This window comes from Tursiops truncatus, chromosome 2, assembly GCF_011762595.2.
Source record: "Tursiops truncatus isolate mTurTru1 chromosome 2, mTurTru1.mat.Y, whole genome shotgun sequence".
NCBI classification, from domain to species: Eukaryota; Metazoa; Chordata; class Mammalia; order Artiodactyla; family Delphinidae; genus Tursiops; species Tursiops truncatus.
Genome location: NC_047035.1, coordinates 110,076,158 through 110,101,011, shown reverse-complemented (window position 1 = coordinate 110,101,011; position 24,854 = coordinate 110,076,158). Strand labels below are relative to the sequence as shown.

The 24,854-nt window shown below is 52.0% G+C and overlaps 1 protein-coding gene across 11 annotated transcripts in view; it reads left to right on the top strand.

Moving 5' to 3' along the window:
• LOC101334017 (CLN6 transmembrane ER protein) overlaps nt 1-24,854 on the top strand; it is a 68,401-nt gene that overhangs the window by 26,129 nt on the left and 17,418 nt on the right. For 2 of the 11 annotated variants that reach the window (XM_073801168.1, XM_033851884.2), the window contains 6 exons: nt 13,436-13,550; nt 16,388-16,483; nt 16,729-16,827; nt 17,979-18,167; nt 18,470-18,525; nt 20,055-20,177. In XM_073801168.1, coding sequence (XP_073657269.1) covers nt 13,436-13,550; nt 16,388-16,483; nt 16,729-16,827; nt 17,979-18,167; nt 18,470-18,525; nt 20,055-20,177 — 678 coding nt within the window. Of the gene's footprint in view, nt 1-6,222; nt 6,464-11,397; nt 11,514-13,435; nt 13,551-14,429; nt 14,658-16,228; nt 16,488-16,728; nt 16,828-17,978; nt 18,168-18,469; nt 18,526-20,054; nt 20,178-21,790; nt 23,346-24,854 lie in introns of those variants that run through there. The other 9 variants (XM_073801172.1, XM_073801176.1, XM_073801174.1 and 6 more) reach the window with 9 other exon arrangements.

Sequence of the window (24,854 nt, the reverse complement as noted above, 5' to 3'; positions counted from 1 at the left end):
CAGTTTCAGAGACAGAGAGAAGGATGGAACAGAAGCAGAGTTGGAGGGAGGTGGCTTTCGGGTTTCTCTAAGTCCAGGCCCTGGTTCTCATCTGTTCCCCAAGGGCCAGCTGCATCCTCGTACTTAGATTCCTTTAAAATCGCTTTTTGCCATTAACCTGGCCCCAGCTGTTTCTAGCAGTCACAACCACAAGACTCTTTTTTTTTTTTAATAAATTTATTTATTTATTTTTGGCTGCATTGCGTTTTCGTTGCTGCACACAGGCTTTCTCTAGTGGCAGTGAGCGGGGGCTACTCTTCATGTGGTGCGCGGGCTTCTCATTGCAGTGGCTTCTCTTGTTGCGGAGCACGGGCTCTAGAGCAGGGCTCCGTAGTTGTGGCTCATGGGTTCTAGAGTGCAGGCTCAGTAGTTGTGGCACACAGGCTCAGTAGTTGTGGCTCGTGGGCTCTAGAGTGCAGGCTCAGTAGCTGTGGCGCATGGGCTTAGTTGCCCCGCAGCATGTGGGATCTTCCTGAACCAGGGCTCGAGCCCATGTCCCCTGCATTGGCAGGCTGATTCTTAACCACTGCGCCACTAGGGGAGCCCCCACAAGACTCTTAATGAAAGCAATTTGAGGCAAACACCTCCTTCTGTTTCTTTCCCCCACAGTGTGGTCACCCTCCAAGTGTGTGGCTTCCTTAAGGATGACGTCAGCCTGGAGGAGGGTGTCCTACAGGCAACACCAGCTGATAGGGGAAGCCAGTCTCCATCTCCTTCTATGGTCCCTCCCTCTTCCCCTAGGCCTATCCTCTCTTCTCTGAGGTCTGACCATGTGTAACCCCTGTTTCCCACAAGCAGAGGTCCCTAAATCAGGCCTTTCCTGACTGCCTTTCTCCCAGCATAACTGCCCCTTCCCTGTCCCGTTTCTTCTTTGTCTGCCCTCCTTAGTCCCAGCTTCTGAGTTCAGAGGGCTGTGTGTCATGCCTCCCAGGTGGTGGCTACAGCCTAACAGGGGACTTCAAAGCCTTCCAGAGAGATGATGGATATTAGCTGAACCTACTGTAATCATTTCGTAATATACGTAAATCAAACCATGATGCCGTTTACCTTAAACTCGTGCAGTGATGTATGACAGTTATTTCTCAACAAAACTGCGGGCGGGTGGGGGAAAGCCTTCCTGGGGCAGACCAGCGTGGGAAGATGTTTTGGGAAAAGAAAAATTTTCAAAAGTTCTTATGTAAACTTGATAGAAAGATGAGTGTTCGTCTCACCAGATTAGGAGTGAGGAGATTGGAGTCTAGCTCTGGCTTTGCTTCTAACTCACTGTGTGACTTCAGGCTTCAGTTTCCTCTGCAGCAGAATGGCAGAGTTGAATGAGATCAAAGGCTTTTGGGAGCCTTATAAGGAGGCCTTGGTCATCGCCTTGGAAACGGTAGGGGGCAAAGAGAGATGGTACCTGGGCCCCTGGTTCTCTTCACTCAGAGCGGCCCCACTTGTATCTGTTTTATGCACGGAGCCTCCTTCTCAGATGTTACCTTATCCCAGGTTTCCGAAGAAGCAGATCTTGAGGCAGAAGTGTATGTGCTAACACTTTATGATGGAGTACGATGCTAGGGAAGCTGAGGTGAGAGAGAGAAAAGGAGGGAGAGGGCACAGAGGACTTTGCTGAGCTGGCTGCTATACACCTCCCCTGATGCTAAATCTTGTGGGACCTTCTTTAATGAGGCTGTATGAAGCTTAGGACAGTCCACCCAGAAAGAGGAAGAGAAAGGAATTTATCTGCCAATCCCTGTCTCTTACTGGTCAAAGGTTCACCCCATGGAGTGTCTGACACTCCTGCACTCTCAGGCCAGAAATTTGGGGGATCGGGGGGTGCCATTGGCTTGTGCTGGTGAAACAAGTGGCAAGACCTGGAAGACAGGTGTAGCTGAGAGGATCTTAGGTGGACATTAAAAAGGAGCTCATACAGCTCTAGTTGGAAAAGAGTGAGAACTTCTGCTAAAATAAAAGTTGAGGGCTTCCCTGGTGGTGCAGTGGTTGAGAGTCCACCTGCCGATGCAGGGGACACGGGTTCGTGCCCCGGTCCGGGAAGATCCCACATGCCGCGGAGCGGCTGGGCCCGTGAGCCATGGCCGCTGAGCCTGCGCGTCCGGAGCCTGTGCTCCGCAACAGGAGAGGCCACAACAGTGAGAGGCCCACGTACCGGAAAAAAAATGAATAAATAAAAATAAATAAATAAAATAAAAGTTGAAACCACTGGTCTGTGTAATCCCAAAGGACCTTCCCAGCTGCAAAGTCCCTTGATGCTGTTCACTGAAATTGCAGCTGAGACCATTTGCCTTTCTGGTGGGCAGGAACCATGTCCCCAGAGAGTTGGAAGCCAGATTCCTGGAAATGTGTATTCCTCAGTGCCCAAGAGTTGGAGCCAACTTTGCTCTATCCCCCACCCCTGGCCCTGCTCCCCTCAATTTCCATGCAATTTGAGAGCTAACACAGATCGTATTTTTAAAGAGTTCTGATGGGACAGGAAAAAGGGGGGGCTGATAATCCCACCAGGCTGGGGGAGCTTTCATCTTGTTCATTCCGAAAGTCCCAGCCTCCCTGCCAGCCTGGACTCCCCTCCACTCAGGAGCAGCTGTCGGCTCCAGACAGGAGGCAGATTTGATGGTATTTAAGGGATTGGAGGATTAAGTGAGCCAGAGAGGCCCCCACTGCACAGCCTCATCCTCTAATGGCTGGAAGCCCACTCCTGGGTATTATTAAATCGATGATTACATCACAGGTATGGCATACCCCTACCTTTGGAGCCCAGCAGGCTTGCAAAGCCAGCAGAGAATGAGAGATTAGGGTCAGAGTGGGCAGCCTCAATCCTTCTTCTCTGGTGTATGCATAGATCAATCTGTAGATGGAAGATCAGACTCACCAAAATTAAATCTGGGATCCAGTCTGAGCATTGTCATTGGCTGACCTTGGGTACACTACTTCAGCTCAGGACATTGGCTTTCCCTGATGCAAAACAGGAACATCCCCTGCTTGCTGAAAGCAAACGTGCCCTTTAGTGGGGCTGGGGTGGGCATTGGGGGTGTGACCTGTGGGCTGCTGGAGCCCAGGATGATCCTGATGGAAAATGGTCCTGATGCAGGCGCCAGCCACAGTCAAGATGGGACATTACGGGCTCTGATCAAAAGGAGAAGGAATAAACCCAATAAAAGTCTCTCAAGTGAAAAGACAGGAAAGAAAATAGAATGGAAGTAGGCATAGCTCAAACCCCTCACATCATGGAGGGAAACCTCAGGTCCAAGGACAGACTGTTGTCAATAACAAACCCACCAGTGCCAGGCTCTGTGCTAAGCGCTTCACGTGCATTATTTCACTGAATCATCACAACCCCAATGCAGTAGATGCAACAAGCTTCTCCCTGTTACAGATGAGTAAAGTGAGGCTGAGAGGGGTTGAGCAATTTACCCAAGTGTCACAGCTAGTTAGCAACGGTATCAGGATTGAAATCCAGGCAGTCTGCCTTGCAGATTGTTCTCCGGCTTCTTCTTTTTTTTTTTTTTTTAATTGAAGTATAGATGATTTACAATGTTGTGTTAGTTTCTGGTGTACAGCAGAGTGATTCAGATATATATGTGTATATATATATATATATATATATATATATATTCCTTTCCATTATGGTTTATTACAGGTTGCTTATTCTTTTATATTTTATATTCTTTTCCATTATGGTTAATATAGTTCCCTGTGCTATACAGTAGGACTCTGTTGTTTGTTCTCAGGCTTTGCCCATTGTTCTCTTCTCTCACAGGGAAGCTGTCTCCCCAGGTAACCTCTAAGGTTCTAATTGTCATCTATATTCCTGTGACTCCCAAGTCTGTCTGCCCAACTCCCAAGTCTGGCCTAAGTTTCAGATCCATGGGTCCATCAGCCTTCCTGACCCACCTCAAGCTTAATGTGTCCAAGGATGAATTCTCATTTAGCTCCAACCCGCTTCCCAAGGGGTACCTCCACCATCCACCCAGCTGCAGAAACTGGCCACTGCCTGAACTCTTCTCTCACCCCTGACATCCAAGGCACAGCCTTGGTACCTCCCACACAACTCTTGATGTCATCAATTCTCTCCTTTCCACTGTCACTGTAACCAGTCCAGGACCCTCACTAGAAGAACTGGGCCCCAGTCTCTAGTCCTGCCTCCTTTTATCCACCTCCCCGAACCCCCATGCTGTGGAGGGAAGGGTCTAAAATGCAAATATGTTGGTGCCACTCCCCTGCCCAACAGCCTTGAACTACTTCCCATTTGTTCTCTGGATAAAGGCTCTCCTCCTTTGCGCTGGTTCCTTCCCCAGGTCAACTCCTGTTGCTCTCCCTCCCTGCCCTCTGCTGCTCTCAGTGAACTTCTTTCTGTTCCTCCAAACATCAGGGTCTCTCTGGATGCCAAGCCCCCTGGCTGGCTGTCCCCTCTGACTGGAACACTCTTCCCCACTCCTCATGTGTTTGGTGGACTTCTGCTCAGACTTCATTGTCAGCTCAGAAGTCCAAAGTCACAGCTAGGATGTCCATCTGAAGCCCAGTCCCCCTAAACTGAATTCATGATTAATCTCTCCAAAACTTTATTCCCTTTCTTGTCCCCTCTGACCTCAATCCTGTGCTAACTGAACACTAATCAGCCAGAGTCAGGTGACTAAAACTGTTGTTGTTAACATCATTAATGTACTAAAATTGCTACTATAGATACCATCATTAACATACAAACCCAGGTTGTTTCTCCAGGGCAAGATGAGCTAACAGACCCCCCCAGCCATGGACCACCTGGTTGGAGAATCATAACCAGAGATATCTGGACTCCTGAAATAAAAAATAACAAATGTCACAAGACAATGATTAATCCCAGCCTCTTTGTTCTTCCCCTTAAAAAAAACCCCTAACTCAAAGACTAAATTGGAGTGGATCTGAGGCTTGTCTCCCACTCCCTTGCTTGGCACCCTGCAATAAACACTGTACTTTCCTTCACCAAGTGGACAAAAAAAAAGTTGTCCACCATCAAGCCATCAGCCACTGCAGCTGCCCCCACTGTGCACCCTGAGGGGAATTCAGGATGGAGAAAAACAGGATTCTGGCCCTAGATAGTTAAGATGCAGATCAAAGATCAGTAAGCCCAGACTCTTGCATCTTCCCATACACTAAAATCATTAACTTGAGATGTCTGTTTTTTGTGATTAGCGGTAATCTTTTGACGTTCGACTACATTTTTTTTTTTCTCAGCAAAAACTCCTGTGTATCCTGGCTCCTCCCTTACCTCTTTGGAACAGTTCCTCAAAGCTATCTGAGCTATCTGGCCTACAGTTCTCAGTAATGTCCCCGAATAAAACATAATTCTCAACTTTTAGGTTGTGCATTTTTTTTCAGCGGACAACCACAGCTCATTGTCAGTAAATTGGCTTTGCTCCACGTTTGCAAACGGAGTTCAGTTTCCTAAGGCCTCCTCCAGAAGCCTTGTCTGACCCCACCCCCTCCAAGTTTCCGCCGTCACAATACTCAGTACCTTCCCCAGCACACCACTTACCAATCCGCACCCCGAACACCCCATGTAAGCCTACTAGGGTAGGGCTTATCCATTCTCATATGGGATGGGGCGCTGCTCAGGAGTTAATACATGTTTGAATGGAAGAGAAGGGAAGTAACTTTTACAAAACCACAGAGTCCAAGAAAGTGACAAAGCCGGAAATGGATTCTGCATCACCCTCCTCCCCAACCTGGAAAGAATTCGCTCTTCTTTGCGTCCTACCCTCCTATCCCACCGATTTTTGATTCCCAGCGTCAAGGGCCATAGAGTTGACATTTTAAGGAGTGCTATCTTCCATCTGAGGAAGGAAAGTGCATAACACAGTGGGGAAGGGCATTGAACCCGTCCCCCCAAGGCTTCCCGTCCCCAAGGACAAGGGAAATCCAGTCTCGTCTCCTCCCCCGGGGAGCATTTGGGTCGAATTAGTCTTTCCCCACGTCCCTAGCCCACCCTAGACTAATATCTAATATGCGGGTCTCGGGCAGCCTAGGCAAAGCTTCCCGCCACCGGCCACGCAGGGGACCCCAGCAGATCCCAGCCCCATTAGGCTACACGTTGTGCCCTCCTGCATCGGTCCCCACCCACTGCCTGGGACGCCACAGTCATCGGGCCCCTCCTTCCCCGCGCGGAGCCGGCCCCGCCTCCCGCGCTCCCGCGGCGCGTCTTTTGTCCCGCCCCCCGCCGGCCCCTCCTCTGGCCCGCGCCTCTGGGGCCGAGCGCTCTCCCGCCGGTCCGGACCGGCGCTGGGTGTTTGCTTTCGCGGCAGTCAGGCCAGCCAAGCGCGTTTCCAGCTCGGGGCAGCGGGGCGGAGGGCCCGGCCGGCGGGGCAGCCATGGAGGCGGCGGCACGGAGGCGGCAGCACCCGGGAGCGGCGGGTGGCCCGGGCGCGCAGCCGGGCGCCTCCTTCCTGCAGGCCAGGTGGGCGCGCGTCGGCGGGCGGAGCTGAACCACAGCCCCGCCACGTGACGGGGAGGGCGGGGGACCGGGGCCACGGAGCCCGGGTGGGTAGTCCACGCGCTATCCCTGCAGCTGCTTCTCGCTCACTCCCCTGAGCCCCGCCTCCGCGCTCCTTTCTCTTTCTGGGGGAACCCCGTGCCCAGGGAGGCTCAGCGGCGGGGTTCAACTGCCCAGCGGCCCGGCCGGCTCTAGGACAGTCGCTCAGCTGGGGTCCAGGAAACTCGGGGTGGGGACGTCGGCGGCGGGCCCAGAGGACATCTCTGCTCACTAAGGACCCCAACGCGCCTGCAAGCTCCGGGCGCCAACCCGAGTTCTCGGGGTGCCTCTAAACTTGACTTGGGTTCTGATATTAACAGGAGACTCACTCCTTGCCCCGAGGAACCAAAGAATGTGGGAATGTAAATGGAACAGACAGCGAAATGTGGAAGCTCCCCTCCAGAGAAAGAATTAGGAAGGGCTTTTTCCACATGGTTGCTGTTCCCTTCTCTCAGTAAGGGGAAGTTATTGGTTTATGTAGCTGAGACCAGGTGCTTGGGGCAGAGGAAAAGGTACAGAAGCCACCTTTTAATCTTTCCCTCCACTCTACTTTCATACCATTTTACAAATTATAGACATTCATTGCACATAGTAGGCATTCATTAAGCATCTCTGCTGTGTCCAGCGCTGTGCCAGGCACTAAAACGGTGGGTAAGGTGAAGCTAGGAGGGTCCCACAGTCCGGTAGGGTGGGCCTGGGAGGAACAGTCCAGGGGCTGAGAGGTCGTCTTGGAGGGCTGCCTGGAGGAAGTGGAGCTTGAGCTGCATCTCAAAGAACTCAGTAGGTGACAGGGGAAGAAAGGCTGTTTCAGCCAGGGGAAAGCTTGGGAAAGGCAAGGACTGCAGTGGTGCTGGAGCTTTCTTTGTGTACAGTGGCAGGAGGATGCAGACTGATTGTGAAGGGCCTTGAATGGCAGCAGAGCTGGGACCAGAGTGAGAGCCTTGAGTGCAGAAATTAAGGAGATGCTCTTGGGGCACTAGTGTTCAAAAACCTTCCATGGCTCCCCTATGCCTACTTAAATGTTGGGCCCTGTGTGCCTCACTTGCCTCACCCTAGTTCCTGCCCTAAATGTCAGGTTAAGGATGCAGCTTTTGTTCTGTGGGGCACCGGGGAGCCATGGAAGGTTTTTGAGCACTAGTGTGCTCAGTTTTAGGAAGTTTGTGGTATGATTTGGGATGAAGTCTGAGAAGAAGTCTGAGAGACTTGGGTGAGAATAGCTCTTTTTCATGCTACTAAGGACATCTCTGTTCCGGATCACCTATAAGTTGGGAGTCTTTGCCTTGAACTGTGGTAGTCCAATTAGAACAGTGTGTGAGTAGTGGATATGGTCACCACTTTATCTCATATGCAGGGTTTCCACATACAGCATCTTACTCAGTCTTTTTGTATTTTGTATATGTGGAAACTGAGGTCTAAGGAGGTTTACATCATTTGCCGGCAAGAACCAGGGCCTAAACCCAGGGCTTCTGTTTTCTGTTCTTACTGCTCCACTCTGGCTATTCCTCTTTACTCCTACATGAGCTCCCCACCATCCAGGTTGCTCGTGGGGATGGCATGAGAGGCTGGCTGTCTTCCAGGGTGTCTCTGCCCCCCCTCATTGGGTGCCTGTAGGCCGGTTCTCAATATCATTGCTGCACAAGACAGTAGGCAGAATCATCCTGTCTGACTTCTAGGATGCTTGGATTTCCTCTGCTACATTCATGCTTTGCTTACATACCTCTAATGACAAGGTGCTCACTACCTTTCAAGGGACTCTATTCCAGCTTCGCCTGCTCTGTTGACAGTTTTTTGTATTGTAATCAAAGTGATACATGCCCATGATTAAATACAACTGCACAGACAGGCTTAGAGTAAAAAGCAGTGGCCCTTTTTCCACCTCTCCCTAGTACCAGAGACAACCATGTTAGCTTCCTTTAACTGTTTCTACCAGAATTAAATTCATATTTCTAAATAATAATAACAAATACTACGTACATACCACTTTCTGTGGGCCAGGCCCTGCTCTTAAGTTTTTGCATTTAAAAAAAAGAAAAAGTTTTTGCATAATTTAATTCAGCCACAACTCTTGACGTAAGATCTAGTATTATCCCCCATTTTACAGATGAGAACATTGAGGCCCGGGAGGTAACTTGCTCAAGATTTGGTTAGTGCTAGAGCTGGGATATGAACCCAGGCAATCTCCAAAGTCCACACTCAAAAGCTATGCTCAGGGCTTCCCCGGTGGCGCAGTGGTTAAGAATCCGCCTGCCAATGCAGGGGACACGGGTTCAATCCCTGGTCTGGGAAGATCCCACATGCCGCGGAGCAACTAAGCCTGTGCGCCACAACTACTGAGTCTGCACTCTAGAGCTCGTGAGCCACAACTACTGAAGTCCGCATGCCTAGAGCTCGTGCTCTGCAACAAGAGAAGCCACTGCAATGAGAAGCCCGCACACCACAATGAAGAGTAGCCCCCGCTCACTGCAACTAGAGAAAGCCCACAAGCAGCAACAAAGACCCAACACAGCCAAAACTAAATAAATAAATTTATTTAAAAAAAAAAAAGCTATGCTCAACTGCTATTTCTTGGTTTATCAGTTGCCTCTAAGCTAATGTTTACCCACTAATTTACTGTTATGATTTGGTTCACTTATGCCGCTCCTGTCTTCACAAGATGGTTTTGTATCACCATTTTTAGTTTTGCTCTTTGTTACCTTTGTAGCCTTAAGGAATATGTATATACCATTATTTCTTTTATGGTCAACTGTAAAGCAATATCTTTTTTTTTTCCGAAGTTTACCTATTTATTTATTTATTGAAGTATAGTTGATTTACAATAAGGGCAGTATCTCTTGATTCCTTTTTAAAAGAATATTAGTCTCCTACCCTAATCTCTAGCATTCTTTACCGTTTCCCCAACTCCTGTCATCTATAGTTTTACTTTCAAGTTGTCAAGGTTCACAGTATTTACCTGCTGTTTTTTAACCATAATTGCCTTCCATGTTTTGTCTGTGGATTGATTCTGAACTTTGGAAATCAGTATACAATGTTTTTATTAGTTAAGCCATGTAAATATTGTTCCCTACAGAGTCCAGTAAGTTTAACAGTTACATTTGCTTTCTTATATTGCTTTTGTTTTTCCTGGAGTTTCTAATTGCCTTTCCCTTTTTTCTCTTATTTTTTGCCTTCATTTTCTCATTTTTTGTTCAAGCTTGTCATCATGTCAGGTATTTCCCCATCGTGTATATAGAACCAAAATCAGTCCCTCTATAGTCCCCATTCGTAGGTCCCTGCTTGACTCCACCATGCCTGAGGCTGCTGACCGCTTTGAATATTTCATCTATATGTTATGTGCTTTATGGCAGGGGTCCCCAATACCCGGTACCAGTCCACAGCCTGTTAGGAACTGGGCTGCACAGCAGGAGGTGAGCAAGTGAGCAATCGTTCATCTGCCACTCCCCATCCCTCCCCATCACCACCTGAACCATCCCCCTTATTGCTCGCATTACTGCCTGAACCATCCCCCATCTCCTCCCCCCGCACCGCCGCCCCCCCCCCACCCCCGTCCATGGAAAAATTGTCTTCCACAAAACTGGTCCCTGGTGCCAGAAAGGTTGGGGACCGCTGCTGTATGGTATGCGCTCCCCAACTGTCGTGGTATCAGTTTTCCCAGATGGTAGACTTGTAAAGCCGTGGAGGAGGTTAAAGGCCATCCTTGTCTTGGGTTACCTGCCATTGTGCTTTCACTGTTGTTCTCAGCAGGAGTTTCTGATGATTGAGGCCTAGAGCTGGCATGGCTGGAGGCTAGGTGTGTGAAGTCTGTGAAGTCAGAAAGTTGGGTTAGGTTTGAGGATGCTCATCCCCAAGAGAGGGGCTGGGGGAGAGGATGCCTTCACCCTTCATGATCTGCCCCCTGTGCTCAGAGTCCCAACAGGAGAAAACCAGTCAGATGCTCACGAATCTTGATTCCCAAGTTAGGTGTCTGCCCTACACCTGCCCTTTTTCTTCCTGCTCTGCTCAGCCAGGCTGGACTCCTGATGGGGGTCCCCCTTGACTGAGTGCCTCCTGAGGTGGAAGAGGAAATAGTCCCTGAGCCCCTAGTGTGTGCTTCGTATCCACAGCTTCCAGAGACCCACACTTAAGTGCTTCCCAGGCTTTCAAAACGCCTTTATTTCCTGTACCAAACATCCTGCTCTTTGCCCAGTTTGAAGGTTTCCAGAATAAAACACTGAGGACTGTCATTCTCCTTCCCCATCCAAGTTCTTCAGGCCCGGAGGTTGCCACCATCTGCTTTTTGAGGCCTTTCCCTGATGGTCACAAAGGGGAAGGGGCACTGTGGGGCCTCTATACCAGTCACTTGTCTCAGACAATGACTGAATGTCTGCCCCCGTCCAAAGGCCCAGCAGCCCCTCCTCTTCCTTCCACCAATAAGCCAGGCATCTGAGCTCCCTTCAGCACCTTTCTCACTTCCACCTCCAGGCCTTTGATCCTGCTCTCCTGCTGCTTTTCTGCCTACTGGAATCCACCCATCCATGCTTCCAGGCTCCCTTTCTTCCTGCAGGTGTTGCATACTGCTTCAGGCTACACCGATCCCTCTCTATCTTGATCTCCTGATATGCCACAAAGCTTATAATAATCAGCAACAAAATAGCAAGCTACTTAGAGCACAGGTCTTGAATCCTTAGAGACCCAGGTTTGAATTCTCTGCCTTTCAGGACTCCTGGATTACGAGTGACAGAAAGCCAGTGTGAACTACAGCACCCTTAGCAAAAGGGAATGTATTGGCTCTTGTGGCCAAACCATTGCCTTGGGAACGCCTGGAACTGGGAATGTGAACCCTCTGAGGCCTTCTTCTCCTCTTTCCCTGCTCCTCTCTGCAGGGCTGCTTCATTCTCACCTGGCTGTCCCTTGAGGCTGGAACCTTGGCCACAGGCAGCCCCGCGCTCTCATCTGTAGCGTCCCAGCACCAGAAAGGAAGATGCTCTTTTCAACTCTGGTGAGAAAAGTCCCACTGCTCCGGCCTGGGTCACTGGCCCTCCCTGTGGCTCAGGATACATCATCTCTCACCAGAAGAAGGAGGGAGTAGGAAGGCTGACAAAAGGAATAGTTGATGCAGCTCCTTTTTTTTTTTTTTTTTTTTTACATATGTCCACTCTTTTTTATTCTTTTCCTTATGATGCAGCTTCTTATTAGCGGGGGTAACCTTGGTTAAGCCTCAGTATCCCTATCTGTAAAATGGGAGGGTAACAGCCTCCTGTTCTGGCTGTGGGGATTAGATGAGATGGTGCTGGTGAAGCTCCTAGCACAGCACACAGTCGGCACTCAGTAAGTGGTGGGCACTGAGTAGAGGGGACAGGAAGACTCAGTTGACCTAGGAAAGGCCCACTCCACCTGCCTTGCCTGCCGCTAGAGGATGATGAGATCCTCCAAGAGCTTGCCTCTCTGTGTCTGGGTTGCTCTAGCAGCCCAGTGTGGACCATACTTGGAATTGGCTAAAAAGGATCCCAGAAAGTTATGGAAGCAATAGCAGTGTTGACAGAGTAAAATTTTCATGGTGCCTCTAAGCTATTGTTTGCCACTAAAACGAATGAGTAACTGGTAACGGAGATTGTTTTATATCAGCCAGTAATCACTGAGCATAAATCAGGTACGGAGCTGAAAACTCTGGAGAATATGGACTCACATCACACAGCTCCTGGTCTTGGCACTAATGGGGCAGTACAACTTACACCTCAGTCGTCTTAGGAGGGGTGAGCTGCTTGTCACTGGAAGTATGCAAGTAGTGGCAGGGACACTGTAAAGAGGATTTGTACTCTGATGGGGAGGTTGGTGAGCTGAGAGAACCTTAAAATCACCCTTCTTCTTGAGGGTCTAGATACGAGCAAAACTCCAGCCCTGTGATGTCATGGCCTGAGTGGGAGTTAGGGATGATGCACTCCCTGTAGTGGGCTTTGGGAAAAGCTTCATCAGGGAAGCCTTCTTGGAGGAGGTGGCACATGCACTGGCCCTTTAGCTTCAGCTCATTTGTGAAGAGCAGGTGGCTGACTGCTTTGCAGGAGAGACAGGCATCCAAAGTTGTGTCATCAGATGGTTTTCCTCTTCTTGCCACGTCTCTCACATCACCTTGTCCCTGCTGCCTTCCTTCTTAGGTTTCACTGTGGATTGGTGAGAAGAAGGACACCTGCAGCCCCTTTCCTACCTCCTCATGGTTCAGAAACCAAGGGAAAGGGAGATCCCCTGTTCATCTCAGTGTATAGTCTGTAAGGCACATCTCACCAGAGGGCTCTGATTGATCCAGCTCAGGTCACATGCCCATTCCGTGGACCAATCACTGTGGATACAATGATGGGTTAGAGGTTAAAAACATAAGCTCTGGAATCTAATCATTTAGGTTCAGATATTTAGCTATGTAACTTTGGGCAAGTTGCTTAACATCTTGGGCCTCAGTTTTTTCACTTGTGTAATGGGGGTAATATTCTAACCTCAGATGGTTTCTGTGAGAATTAAGAGAGTTAAATGAGATGGTACTTGCAAAGAGCTATAGTGGTGCCTGGAATATAGAAAGTGTTCAATAAAGGTTAGCTGTCATCATCCATCACCATGTTTCATGCTTTTCAGCCACATTTGTATCCTTTGCCCCATCTGATTTCCCCATCATCCTATAGGTAAGAAAACCCAACAGTTATTATACCCTTTGGGCATTTTCCTGCCTGAATCATAGAGGAGCAAAGGTCAGGGCAGATGGAATCTACTCCCAGGATACCTCCCCATGGACCACAGTATTTCCAGCAAAACCTTTTCCTAGAACTTAATCATGTGTGTTTCCTCCTGCTCTCAAATCTCTGTGGCTCATCTTCATGGGGAAGCTTCCCATGGGAGGAGAGAAGAGCTGACCCCTTTTGTTTGCCCCTTTCCCAGGCACAGCTCCGTCAAGGCTGATGAGGCTGCCAGCACGGCTCCCTTCCACCTTGATCTCTGGTTCTACTTCACCCTGCAGAACTGGATTCTAGACTTTGGCCGCCCCATTGCCATGGTGAGTGTGAAGCTGTGGACAGAGCCCTGACCAGCAGTGAGGAGACAGGGTGACTTCAATTGTCAGAGTGACCTCAGACAAGTCATTGCCTCTACCAGTACACTGTGAGAATAGGTCTGGATGCTTTCATGTCCTTTAGTTCTACGACTGTGACCAGTGCGGCAGCTGCCAGCGAGCGGGGGATCCGGGGGGGCCTGACTAGTCATACTGCGCCTCCCCCCATATCTCACACCCAGGTTTAAACCAAAGCACCAATTCAGACAGTGGGGTATGAGAAAGGATCCCACCTGCTTTCCCCACAGCCTTGGGATAGTATTGTTTTTCTGGAGGTGAAGAGTATAGGCCGAATTTGCCTATCATGTATGACTTGAGCCTTGGGTAATTTTTAGTGTCATCTGGTGAAACTGTCCCCTTCCCTCCAAGGCTACTTCATGCATCAGTGTCCAGTGGGAGCCTCTACGGAGATTAATACTGGAAGAGCACCAAATCCCCTCACTGGTCACGAATAAGATAGATAAGACAGACAGACAGGTAACAGAAGGTGAAAAAATTGAGTGAGTTCCCACCAAGAACTAAGGTGTTAATTTTTGCATGTGGGTGGTAAAAATAACAATACCCAGCACTGAAACTGACACCTCATACATGCTAGTGCTAATGCAAATTAGCAAAGCCCCTTGGGAAAGCAGTTTGTCAAGGCGATAACTAGTACCTAGAATAGTGCCTAGCAAGATATGTGCTCAGTATACTTGTACTGAATGAATAATAACAGCTAGAAATAGCGGTTAACATACATGGAGCGCTTGCTCTGTTCTAAGCTCTTCATGTGTTTACACTTATTTAGTTCTCCCACCAATGCTATCATGAATCTCAATTTTATAGATGAGAAGAGTCGAGGATAGAGAGGGCAAATAACCGGCTCAAGGTCACCCAGCCAGCAAGTGGAGGAGCCAGCACCTGCCCCCAGGCACTCTGGCCCCAGAACCCACCCCCTTCCATCATGATTTTATCCAGAACCCTAATATGTTCATCCCTCCCGACTCAGTACGACCCCTGCCGAGCATCTGCCCTGAAGATATAATCAGCAAGAAGACAGCCTCTGTACCGAAGGTGTTCATTGCAGTGTTGTTACAATAGCCAAAACTTGGAAGGGACTTGAGTGTCCGGCAGTAGGGACTGGGTAAATCAGCTTTGCTGTACGCAGGCTAGAGGATGCTACCTGGGCATTAGACAGGAGTTACGAATACTCTAGAGCAACCTGGAACGTTTAAGGAGAAAAAACATGCCTAAGTGTCATGCATATTGACTGCCTGCCAATTAGTAACGGCCCTAACAGTCTTGTATACATGGGATCAAAGACTTGAAGGGGATGAAGAAAAGCTTCCTGGCAATGGTGTCGGGGAGGAGGTATGGTGGCTCCTGATTCTTCTTTCTTCAGGCTTGCCATAAGGTTTACATGTCTTTTAAATGTAGGTGAAAGTAAAGGGACTGAGCCAGGAGTCAGGGCACCCAGTCAGGTTCATAAGTGACTTTGGGCAAGTCAGTGTCATCTGGGCTTTGGTTCTCTCATCTGTAAGAAGACTGGTTGGACTAGCTGCTCTGAGCCCCCGTGCAGCATGAAGGTTCCACATACTGGGGGACAAAGGAGCTGCCCATCAAACTGGTGTTACAGGGAGAGGGGAGATGAGGCCAGGGGCAGGCTCATGGCTCTTCTCATTCATTAGGACTCAGCCTCATCAGGTCTAGTAGGGGTCTCCTGCAGGGCAAATCACTTCCCCCATCCTGCTCAGAGTTGCTGTGGCCACTATAACCCTAAGTGGGCTTATCAGGAATATACATTTGAAAAACTCGTGTATACACTGGAGCTTTTCAAATGTACCCATGATAGTCCCAAATTTGTAATAACTACAAAATAAAACCTTTTACAAGTTATAAAAGTAATATGTCATAGTTATAACAAGTCAGTTCATACCCAGGGGTATAAAGAAGTGTGAGACTTTCCGTTTCCAGTTCCACCCCTGACAGTTTGAGGCTCATCCTTCCACTCCTTTCTCTACTCATGCAAACATATGTATACATCCTTTTTTTTTTCTCTAACCAAAATGAGATTTTACTTTATACTTTGTTTTACAACTTGCTTGTTTTACTTTAGAATATATCATGGATATCTCCCTGTCAGTACACATGAGGTGTCATTTCTGTTAATGGCTGCTTAACCTATAGAAAAGATGTACTGTAGTGTATTCAAGTAGCCAGCCTATTTCTGGTATTTTGCTATCAAAGAGTATTTCAGCCAACATATATATCTTGCTATAGGTAAAGATACAGAGATACATGCACCCAGCAAGTAAAGAGAAAGAGATTGAGATTCTTATATCCTGAGAGTTTTATTTCTGCAGGGTGAATTTTTGATAGAAATTTATGGTCATTACACGTGTTCTCAATCAACAGATAGTGGGTGTACGGTGTGGCAGGGCGGAGGTTGTGAAGTGTTTTGACCTCGAATAGAGGTTTTCCCACTGACACCGACAAGGCTGGGACTCACAGCCTAGAGCAGTAGGAGGAACAAGGGCATTCTAGACAGAGGAACAGCCCTGGCCTGCCTGCCTTTCTCAGGGAAGGTAGAAAAGGAAGAATTGAATCTTTGTAGAACTCACTTATTTTCTCCTTTGTTTCATAAGGTATAGTTTCGACCTGATTTGGAAGTGGTCCATCTGCTCAGTGGACAGAGTGTTTTTCCATACCTGGGTGGCCAGGAGATCTTGTCATCATCCTAGGACCTGGAGTGCCAGATCCTTAAGGGTCCATGTAGATCACCTGGGCCACATTTCGTGTTACAGATGGGGGAACTGAGGCCTGAAGAGGGGAAGAACTTGCCCAGGGTCACCCAGAACGTTGGTGCACAACTGAGTCCCAAAGGAGCCTCCAACTCTCAGGCCGGTACCCAGGGACCTTTATTTAGTACCCACAGGGAGAGGGACACAGGGGCAGGCCCTGGATTTGTGTCTACTGTGTGCTTACCTTCTCTGGGACTCAGTTTGTCTGTCTGAAAACACCTTGACTTCAGTGCTGCTGAGAGGATCCCAAGAGATCACAGAAAGAATGAAGTGTGTGCAGAAGAGGTTCTGAGGGTCTCATGGGGCTGTGCCTAGTAAAAATCATTCCTCCCCTTGCTCCCCAGCTGGTGTTTCCTCTCGAGTGGTTTCCGCTTAACAAGCCCAGCGTGGGGGACTACTTCCACATGGCCTACAACATCATCACGCCCTTTCTCCTGCTCAAGGTACAGTCCAAGGCTCCCTGCCCTCCCTTCCCACCCTCATGTCTTCCTCCACCCGGCAGGGAGCTGGTGCCAAGCCCCGGGAGTGCCCTGAATCAGACTGTCCCCTGCCTAACTCTGGGGGATGAAGGCTGTGATAGAGGGACCTGTCAAGCCCCAGGAGAGGCAGGACTGCCTCTGGCCAGGAGGGATGGAGAAGGCCTCCCCAAGGAGGGGCGTTTGATTTGGGCTTCTGCCTGGTGTGTTTGGGGTTGAACTGGGAGAGGCCTTCAGGCAGGAGCACCTGAAGACAAGGCCGTGCTAGAGGAGCCACAAGACATCTGGGGAGGCTGAGGTGGAAGGAGTGGCTGGATCGCCCAGGGCGAGGTCAGGGACCCGTTGGGAAGGCAGGTGAGGGCCAGGTGGCAGGAAGGGCAGCAAAGGAGGGTGAACTCTCTCCTCTGGCCTGGAGATCCCTGACTTTGAGCTACTACTGGGAACACAGAGCTATCTCCTAGATAGCTGCGGGAGATAGATATCTGGGTGATGGCTATCTCCAAGGTAGCTCTCGGCAATGCTGGCTTTGCATTGTGCCACATAAGGGCTCTTAAAACTATTGCTGTTTACGGTCCCCATCATTTTGTTTTTAGAGAGACATTTCAGATCTCCGAAAAATAGGGAAGGTGTAATCTCAGAATTCAGAGGGTCTTTAGTAAAAGAACTTAGTTTCAGAAGCACCTGCCGCATCCCTGTCGTTTTCATTTTTGTTTGCTTGGATTGCTCAGTTGCTCAGAAACAGGAGGGTCTCCTCAACAGGCCAGCCCGGTGACCCAGGAGCAGAACTGGGGGTGGTGGGAGGGCAGGACCTGGCGCTTGGATGCCTGTGTCACCTCCAGCACAGCCCGTGGGTGTGTGTGACCTTGGGCAGAGCTGGCCCTGCTGAGTGTGTTTCCTCTCCAGCACAAGAGGGTGCTGATCCCTGGCCGCTGCTGGGTTCACAGGGATCTTGTGAGACTGGAGGCTGGACTGGCCCCACTAAAGGGACCCACCAATTTGAGAGTGACGTTCCAGCTGGTGGCATCCATCCCACTCTGGGTGTGAGGGAGGGAAGCAGAGGGCGGCTCCTATCGTGGTGGAGGCGGGGGTCATGCTGTCGGGCCTCCCTCTGACCTCAGCTCATCGAGCGGTCCCCACGCACCCTGCCGCGCTCCATGATCTATGTCAGCATCATCACTTTCATCATGGGCGCCAGCATCCACCTGGTGGGTGACTCTGTAAACCACCGCCTGATCTTCAGCGGCTACCAGAACCACCTGTCAGTCCGCGAGAACCCCATCATCAAGAATCTCAAGCCGGAGACGCTGGTGAGCCTCCACCCCGGCAGTGCGATCCGTCCTGGGGCCCAAAGAGGCTGCCTGACCTATCACGGTGCCCTAGATGAGGGCAGCCCCCCCCCCCCCGCCCCCGCCAAGCTAGGATGCTCCTGTGTTGCTAGGAAGTGGCACGTAGGCTCCCACCAGGGCCCCTTCCTCCGGGTAGGGAGGGACTGAGGGCAGCTGGGGGAGGCCTGGCCATTGGAGGGAGGGGGGCCGCCGGGTTGCGTGGGTCCCGCACCTCCCCTGAAGCCCCTCCCACTCTGCCCCTGACTCGCCTCTGCCGCCCCCAGATCGACTCCTTTGAGCTGCTCTACTACTACGACGAGTACCTGGGCCACTCCATGTGGTGAGTAATGGGGCCCGTGGCCCCAGCCAGCTCTGCCGCCGGCCTTGGTGACACTGAACAAGGGCCTGGGGTCTCCAGGTGTCGAGCGCAGCGGCTGGAATGGCGTGCTCTTCCCGGCGGGAGCGCTGTCACTCAGCTCTGGCTCCCGCCGCGCCGCCTTCCGCTCCCGCCAGCCCGCGGTGCCCGCGGCGGCCACTAGAGGGCAGCGAGTGGCTGTCCTCCCTGGGCCGAGGCTGCAGCGCTGATAAACATTCTCCCCCACCCTGGGGATGGGGATGGGGAGCCCGCCAGGTCGGGCTGCGGTCTTGGGCATGGAGGCGGGGAGGAAGATGAGCAGGTCCGGCTGGACTGGAGCGGGGGTGGGGCGGGGGCAGGGTGCTGTCTGTGCCCCCGCTCCTCCTAACTCCCAGGGGAGCGCCTCCCTCCCACCCCTCCACCCACAGTGGAGGAAACCTCACGAATGCGGGCTCAGCCACAGCAGATGCAGGGCCCAAGCTGGGGGCAGTCATCTGTTCCAGGCCCACACCTTACACAGGATAAGCTGGGGCCGGTGGGAGGGGGTTTGGCCCTGGGTTGACAGCTAGTGACGGAGCCAGCCCTGGGCCTGGGTGGCTCCACTCCCGAGCGAGGTGGGCTTACTCTTGTTGCACTTGCCCTACGCTGTGTTTCTAGGTTCTGTTTGGGGACCTGGAAGGTCAGGGGCTTCCTGGACAGGCAGGCCTCTTGCCAGTTCTCCCTGGCCTGTGCCAGAAGACCCTTCCGGTGGGAGGCTGGGGACGGGAGGAGGAGAGAGGAAGAGAGGCTGGAGAAACGAAGGAGCAGGAGAGGACTGGGCACATGAGGGGCAGGAGGGAAGGTGGAGAAGGAGACAAGGTGGTGTGCGGGAAGAGAAGGGGGGTGTGATGGCACAGGTGCGTGGGGAGAGCAGCCTGTGTGTGGAGAGGAGAGAGGGCGGTACCTTTGGGGTGAAATGGTGTGTGTGTGGAAAGGGGGTGAGGCTGTGGGCTGAGTGTGGGTGAAGGGGCTTCACAGAGCTCCTTGGAGTCCTCTGGCAGGTGCTGTCCCCCCCACCTTATTTTAAACTGGGACCTCGGGCCTCTCCCTCCTCGACCCTGCTGGGTACACCCCTTTCCAGGGCAGTGAGGAGCTGGGACTGCTGGTATTTGGGTGCGTACACGAGGCAGATACACACACACACACACACACACACACACACACACACACGGAGTGAGTGGGGTGGCCAGCGCCGCGTGGGAGGGAGCTGCCCCTCCCTGCACCCCCCAGCCTGCGGGGCTCTGACCGGCATGTGCTCAGGGAGCAGACCTCATCTTCCTGCTTCCCTCCTGGACCCCCTGCTCGGGAAAGGCTGCCAGGGAAGAGTGCCACCCGAACCAGGCATTTTTGTAAACCATGAAGTGAGTGCATAGGATGATTCAGGGAACCAGTACAAGGACGAGCGGGGAAGAGGCCCTGGGTGGAGGCAGCTAGACAGGGCAGCGGGCGGCTCAGCACTGGTTTCCTTGCTGCAGGTACATCCCCTTCTTCCTCATCCTCTTCATGTACTTCAGTGGCTGCTTCACTCCCACCAAAGCTGAGAGCTCAATGCCAGGGCCAGCCCTGCCCCTGGTGGTGCCCAGCGGCCTGTACTACTGGTGAGTGGACGCTGGACCTGGGGTGCGGGGAGGCTGGGAGCCCTTAGTGAGCCAGGGAGTGAAAATGTGCTCTTGACCACAGGGCTGCTGTGTGACCCCAGGTGAGACTCTCCCTGTTGAGGTCCCTTCTTCCTCCTCTTTCAGTGGGGATTGTGACTGGCTTATGGTGGCCGCTCTGTGACCAGGAAGCCAGGCCTGAGTGTGACCTCTTCACATTCAGAGTGCAACCTCGGGGCCAATAGAATCCATCTCCGACACCAGGCCCTGTAAAGGCCTTGGGACCTCAATTTACTCCTCTGTGAAATGGGAATAATACCCACCTGTCTCCCTTTTAGGACATGTTGAGAATCCAGGGGGAGAGAAAGGGGCTTTGTAAACTATGGAGCATCATGGAGATGACAAGGACAGATATGTGGGGAATTCCATGGCCTCAGGGGCTCCCTGCCTGGTTTCCTTTTCCCTCCAGCTCTCTCTTCCCATTCCAGGGGCTCCAGGCCTCAGCCAGACTCCTACCCCTCCTCTGTCACTTCCGCTCTGGAGAAAGGCTCCCCTGGGGATTGTGGGTGTCCTGGAAACAACTAGCCCTTCTCTGGTGGGAAGCCTCCAGCCAAATGAAAAGGGCCTCCGCTCCTGGGGCCAGCTCCGGCCCACCTCCAGGGGCTGCCCGTGGCCAGCAGTGGGGGTCCACCAGGGCAAATCCGCATGCCCGCTGAGGGCAGGATTAACAGGAATGGGTGGAGGGAAAGAGGTGAGACGTGGGAAGGAGCTTCGGCCCGTTCTTACCCATAGCAGTACCAGAGTGATAGCTACAGGAGGCCATTTATTGAACAATATGCTTTTCCAAGTATGTAGTTCTTGAGAGATAGGGCCATTTATGCCCCCTTTATTAGCAAGAAAACAGAGGCTCCAAGATGTCATGGAAAGTCCCCAAGGTGACACAGCCACCAAGTTGCAGAGCTATGTAGTTCCTTGAGTGGGATGGGTCAACATCTATAGGCAGGGGAGTGGACGAGATAACCTCTCAGAAGCCCTCTAGCCAGTGTTACTGAGTTCCTGGCCACATGCTAGGTACTGCCTTAAGAGATGGAGAGAACCCTGGGAGATGAGACTGTCCCAGCCTTCAACGAGACAGTAATGACAACTCCCGTCAGCTGAAACTGCATTCCCAAACTCAGATGCCTTTAGGAACCAAGCTGGTAACAGAAATGCATGAAGCAGGCATCAAGTGAGGCAGTAGGGAGTGGTGGGGACTGTGGCAAAGCTGCAGAACAATGCTCTGTCTAAAGGCAGCAGCTGCTTTCTCCTCATCCGTTATTGTTACGTGGGAATACAAGCCTAAGGTGAGCAGGGAAACCAGAACTCCACATTGGCAGGTAATCTGCTATTTACATACTGGCAACAAACTCTATGTTTTAAAAAACAGTAACTCTACAAGCCAAGTCAATATGCTGCGTATGGGCCACGGCTCAGAGTGAAGTGGTTGCCTCAGCCCCTCACTTGACGTGCTAATCTGACCCACTGGGTGGGCAGCCTGGTACTTGGGTAGAGGGAGGGACGCCGGGCAGGATGGGCTGTCACGGCACCCACCTCCGCTCACGCACGGGCCTCCTTAGGTACCTGGTCACCGAGGGCCAGATCTTCATCCTCTTCATCTTCACCTTCTTCGCCATGCTGGCCCTTGTCCTGCACCAGAAGCGCAAGCGCCTCTTCCTGGACAGCAACGGCCTCTTCCTCTTCTCCTCCTTTGCCCTCACCCTCCTGCTCGTGGCGCTCTGGGTCGCCTGGCTATGGAATGACCCAGTACTCAGGAAGAAGTACCCGGGCGTCATCTACGTCCCTGAGCCCTGGGCCTTCTACACCCTCCACGTCAGCAGCCGACACTGAGTCCGGAGGGGTATGTGCACCCCAGATCCTCGCCCAACCTCAGGCTGCACGGGGTGTCGAGCCACCTGACCGTGGGCAGCCAGAGGCCAGCCCTCCCCGCCATCCACCGGCCTGGTCTCTGGTCTCCCTCTGCCAGAAGCTCTCTCTCCCCCCTCACTCCAGGATCGTGGCACCCCTTCGTGTGAGGCTGACTGCAGGTTTCTGAGTGGCCGCCGAAGGCAGAGTTCTCACGCACTTGTACTGTTCCCTGAGCCGCTCACTAGGGGTGGGGACGTCGTGAGGCTCTTCAGTCAGCCTTGTCTCAGCCTCAGTCTCTGCCTGCCACCAGCAGGCCTGTTCCCAGGAAAGGGGCCCTCGTTCCCCATGGGACGCCCCCCCCCCCCCCGCCTCCCCCGAGGCACTGGGGCCCGGTCTCCTCCCTCGGCTGCGGGCCCTCGGCCTCATTTCCCAGCAGTGCCGGCCTGCGTGTGCGCAGGGGTCTTGGGGGCCTGCCTCGCCTCCCCCGGCCCCGCCTCCTCTGCTGTGCTCTCAGGGAGCCCTGTGCCTCAGAGCCTCCTTTCACCCTGCATGCAGTGGTCCCCCAGCCCCCGTCAGTCCCCGTCTGCTGGCAGCATCAGGGGTGAGAAGTGTGACTAAAGGCGGTGTGGAGCCCAGCCTGGCTGGCTGCTGCTGCTTCTTACTTTGGGAGTGAATTTGGGAGGCAGGAGGAGGGCGGTTCCTGGAGCAGGGGAGGGAGTGGCTGGTCTGGGGCCCAGGCAGGAGGCTGCGGGCCTGGTTTGTGGGAGGTTGGCACTTAGCCTTGGGCAAGTTGTTTAATCCCTTGGGGCCTCAGCTCTTGATCTCTGAGGGTCTCAGCCTCACCACACAGCCACCGGGGGCTTTGGGCTACTGTTACTAGAAAACACAGGGGAGGGCCACGCTGAACAGGAGACGCCTCATTGTCGGCCATGTTGTGATGAGAGAAACGCCTTTGAGGAAAGCGGCTTTGTTTCTCAGGCTTGCTGCTGAGGCATGTTACAGCACGGTAACCCTCCTCACGCCCAGAGTGTGGACATAAAGACTGGAGTTTAGGATTCCCACTTTGCCTTTCCCAGGCACCTTTTAAAATAACCACTCAGCGTTTAAACCCATAAAAAGCTGGTGACCTCGACCCCTCCCGCTTTAGATAGGTACTTGGTACCCTGCTCTCTTCTCCCTCAGGATCTGGGACGGAGGATGGTCCTTCCCCTGGCTCATTGCGCCCCCTGGCGTCTGGGATCTGAAACAATAAATCTTGTGGCTCTACTTCCTTCGTGTGGATCTATTGAAACTGCCTTCAGTCAAAAGGACCCCATGGGTTTCATTTCCCCAGAGTGGGAGCTGGATGCCGAGGGAGCTGCCTGCTGCCCCTGCGTGGGTGGCTTGTGCCCCCTGACTCAGCAGGTCACAAGTCTGTATATTCTTAATCCATAAGCCAGCTGCGGCCTTTCAGCACACAAGGGCCCCCACCTGCCCAGCAACCTCGTTTGACCCCTTCCCTACCTCAAGGCCACTGTTAACTGCAAAGCCTGCTCCAGGCCTGTTCTCCATAGAAGGACTTAATGGATATCGTCTGAGCAGGCATAGGCCTGGTTATGTGGGGTCTGAAGCTTATACAATTTTGGGGGTGCTTGATAAGAAAACAGTTTTTAAAAAAAGTGAATAAGAAATTAGGTATGAAAACGAGTGTTTAGAATGGAAAAGAAATCACAGCAAGTTATTGGAGCCTTGGAGAGTCATGTCCCTCTTGACCAAGATCTCTTTGGGCAATTTACTGAAAATGTTGCCCTAGAAATACTTCTGAATTGCACCCTGGCTTCCCTCCACCTAGAAAACTCTAGGCCAGTGGTTTTCAAAGTATGGTCCTGGCTGGCAGCATCTAGATGGCAGGAGAAAATGCAGATTCTTCCCCCCTTTCACCTGCTGAATCAGAAATTCTGGTGATGGGGCCCTTCAGGTGAACAAAATCTCAGCCCCCAAGTGGCATTGGAGGGGGTTTCTGTTTTGCAACCCGAGTTGAAGTGTAGCCTACACATGACAAGGTAAAGCAGACACCTTGAGAATTTTTGTATAGTGAACTCAGGTAGCCACCACCCCGTGCAGGTGTTTTCAGTCATGAGAAACACCCCTTAGAGACACCTAGAAACACCTAAAAAAGGAGTTGGCCAGGGTGTCGCAGTTGGTGTGCCTTCGGGGACACAGCCCCAAACTCTAGCGCACACTGACCTAAACTCAAGGAAATGTCACGTGTATGGTCAGGCCGTTCAAGATGGCTGTTCTCTTGCTCTCTGTACATCCCCAGCTCGACCAGGTCCTGCTTGGCTCCCATGACTATCCAATCCTCTTAATTGTAGGGCTTCATTAGTCCCTGGTAACTGAGCCCAGCTGAAGTCAATTCCCCCTATAACTGGTAACCTCCTTCCCCCGCAGAGCAGCAAAGATGGCTGCCGAGTCCCGTCTGCCGCACACGGTGGGGTGTTGCTCCAGGATGTTGCTTCAAACGTGTAAGATCCCCTACCCGACAAATCACTGATGTCTCTGTCACTGTCTCTGGGCTGTTCCTTTGGTCTCAAGGCTGGGCCACTCCAAGCCTTGCAGGCCTGCGGGAGTGCAGCCCAAAAACTGGCGAGCCAGCCGAGAACCCGGGGAGACTCCCGGGCGCACCGAGATGTCGGGGAAGAAGGACGGGGCATGGAACGTTGTGAGGAATCCGGGGGGTGGCCATCCACTCGTGTGCGGGGCCCTGTGGCGTCTGTCCTTGATGAATGAGGGCCG